The sequence below is a fragment of the Arachis ipaensis genome, chromosome B02 (assembly GCF_000816755.2).
Source record: "Arachis ipaensis cultivar K30076 chromosome B02, Araip1.1, whole genome shotgun sequence".
NCBI lineage: Eukaryota > Viridiplantae > Streptophyta > Magnoliopsida > Fabales > Fabaceae > Arachis > Arachis ipaensis.
Window position 1 is genome coordinate 76088452 of NC_029786.2, and position 2264 is coordinate 76090715.

The 2264-nt window shown below is 34.3% G+C and overlaps 1 protein-coding gene across 3 annotated transcripts in view; it reads left to right on the forward strand.

The window, feature by feature from the left end:
• LOC107625461 (1-acyl-sn-glycerol-3-phosphate acyltransferase 2-like) overlaps positions 990 to 2264 on the forward strand; it is a 7749-nt gene continuing 6474 nt past the window's right edge. The window contains exons 1-2 of one of the 3 annotated variants that reach the window (XM_016328104.2): positions 990 to 1365; positions 2116 to 2238. In XM_016328104.2, coding sequence (XP_016183590.1) covers positions 1285 to 1365; positions 2116 to 2238 — 204 coding nt within the window. In that variant the 5' untranslated portion in view covers positions 990 to 1284. The remainder of the gene's footprint in view (positions 1366 to 2115; positions 2239 to 2264) is intronic. The other 2 variants (XM_016328103.2, XM_016328102.2) reach the window with 2 other exon arrangements.

Sequence of the window (2264 nt, forward strand, 5' to 3'; positions counted from 1 at the left end):
ACCCCTCAAAATGTTTAGTCTTTATGCTTTAACCAAATCTAATAAAATAATCATCTAAATGCTCATTAAAACAACCATATGCATATCTACTATATTGAACATTTAGATTATTTTAATTGTACTTACATAAATAACCATCTGCATTAGGCATAAAAATAACTATCCGCCGACTTACTGTAATGAACATATGTATAAAAAAAGACTTTTACTTTTTATCTAGTTGGTCTCTTGTGGGAGTTGTAAAGCACAATTGTCATTTGAAGGAATATAATCATCAAAGATTATTGACGATAGTGTAGCAAACTTTTCATCACCCATCGTGCTTGCGTGAGGAGAAGAGAGGGACTTCCTATTCTCAGATTTGCTACCACGGTGTGCCAACAGGGGTTCAGCGGTGATCGGTTGCGACTGCGGCGAGATCCAGGAAGTGCAACGTTGAACGGTTGCTGGTTGCGTGGTAACCGGACATGGCCGCAGCGACGGGGAAGAAAGAAAGGACAGGAGGGATCCGATACGCCAACGGAGAGGGCTGGGGGACTGCACGGCCGGCGCGTAAGAGAGCTGGTGAATGACGCAACATGCGCGAAGGTGGTGCTTGGACGTTCGCGGTGGGCAGGGTGGCCTCGGCTGATGCTCTGAGTGGCGGATGGTGTTCTTAGCAGCGACGGCCTGGCGAGATGGGAAGAGAATGGGGGAGAAGAATGTCCGAAGCACTAACCTCACATGCGGAGAGAGGGAGATACGTAACTGCTCCTGTTTGAATTGAAGACTGATTTATCTATCGAAGTAAAATTTAAGAATTGATCTGTATATTAATTTTTTTTAAAGACTAAAATATCCATGTTTAAAATTTTTAGAGACTAATAAAAATAGGTAATCTTTGAAAAATAACTTGAATAAAAAAAATACTTTCAATTTCCCAGACATGCTCCTAATCTTGTAACCTTAGTTTATTATTGTGAAAACACTCAAAACAGTGACTATTTTTTCTAGCCACTGGTATGATCATGGGGCGTGTATTTGATGTCTCCTTTAAATTTTGGCAAACCACGTTTTGAGGTTGGCTAAGGTTGAGGTTAAAAAATAAAATTAAAAATTATTTTATTTTATTTAATGTATTAAAATTTTGCATGCACACAGAAGCTAGAAAAAACAAAGAGGAGGAAGAATAGAAACAAGAATACACTCATGAGGAATACACAATACCAAATAGGATTTCTCTGAAATTAAATTCATTAAATCAAATTCAATCAGCATTTTTGTGTTCTATGTTTTGTGGTTATTATGCCTGTCCCAGCCGTAGTTGCTATTGTTCCTGTGGGAATATTATTCTTCACCACCGGTCTCATCGTTAATCTCATTCAGGTAACTCTTTTCTTTGATTCTTATTCCTCCTTAATTTTCTTTTCCCAAAACAATAATAATAAAATTGTAAATTTTGATATTGTTTGATATATATTTCTTTTTTTTTTTCAATTTGTTGTTGCTGGAAAAACAATAACGATGTAGAGGGAAAAAGATACTTTCTTTTTGTGTGTGTTTCTTCTTTGATAATCTAAATAATAGGGTTTTCAATTGGGAGGATCTTTTTGTTAATTATTCATCCACATTTCGTTGAGTTTAAAATAAAAGGGGAAAAAAATATAACTATTCCATTTTTTAATGTTGTTTGTGATAAAGGAGAAAATTAGACTGCTTATTTGATTTGATATGTTGTTGTCATATACACTCGATCAAGTTGTTGCGTTTTTTCATTTTTAACGTATGCTTATGCCTGAAAATTTGGTATACTTTAATTGATTTTTAATTGTTGATAGAACAAATTATTATTATTATTATTATTATTATTATTATTATAACTTAAGCTTATTAGTTTTGAAAATCTGAGAAAGAAACTGCTTGATTGTTTCTAGCAATTGCATAAATCATTGCGTAACGAAGAAAGTTAATAATAAGTTGATAACTACTATTTTCAACTTTCTTTGATAAGAGAGAATCACTTTTGGTTTAATGCAACTGATTAAATTGTGCAGCAAGAATTGTATGAGATGTCTTGGATTACTTTAATTAATTAATTAATTATATAGCCTCTTGATTTTGTTTATTTGGCCTCAGACAATATGTTATTGCCTTGTACGACCAATATCCAAGAGTTTGTACAGAAGAATCAGTAGGGTAGCACTAGAATTGTTGTGGCTAGAACTTGTATGGCTATTTGATTGGTGGGCAGGAGTTAAGGTATTAAATCAACTTCCCTTTCCTCC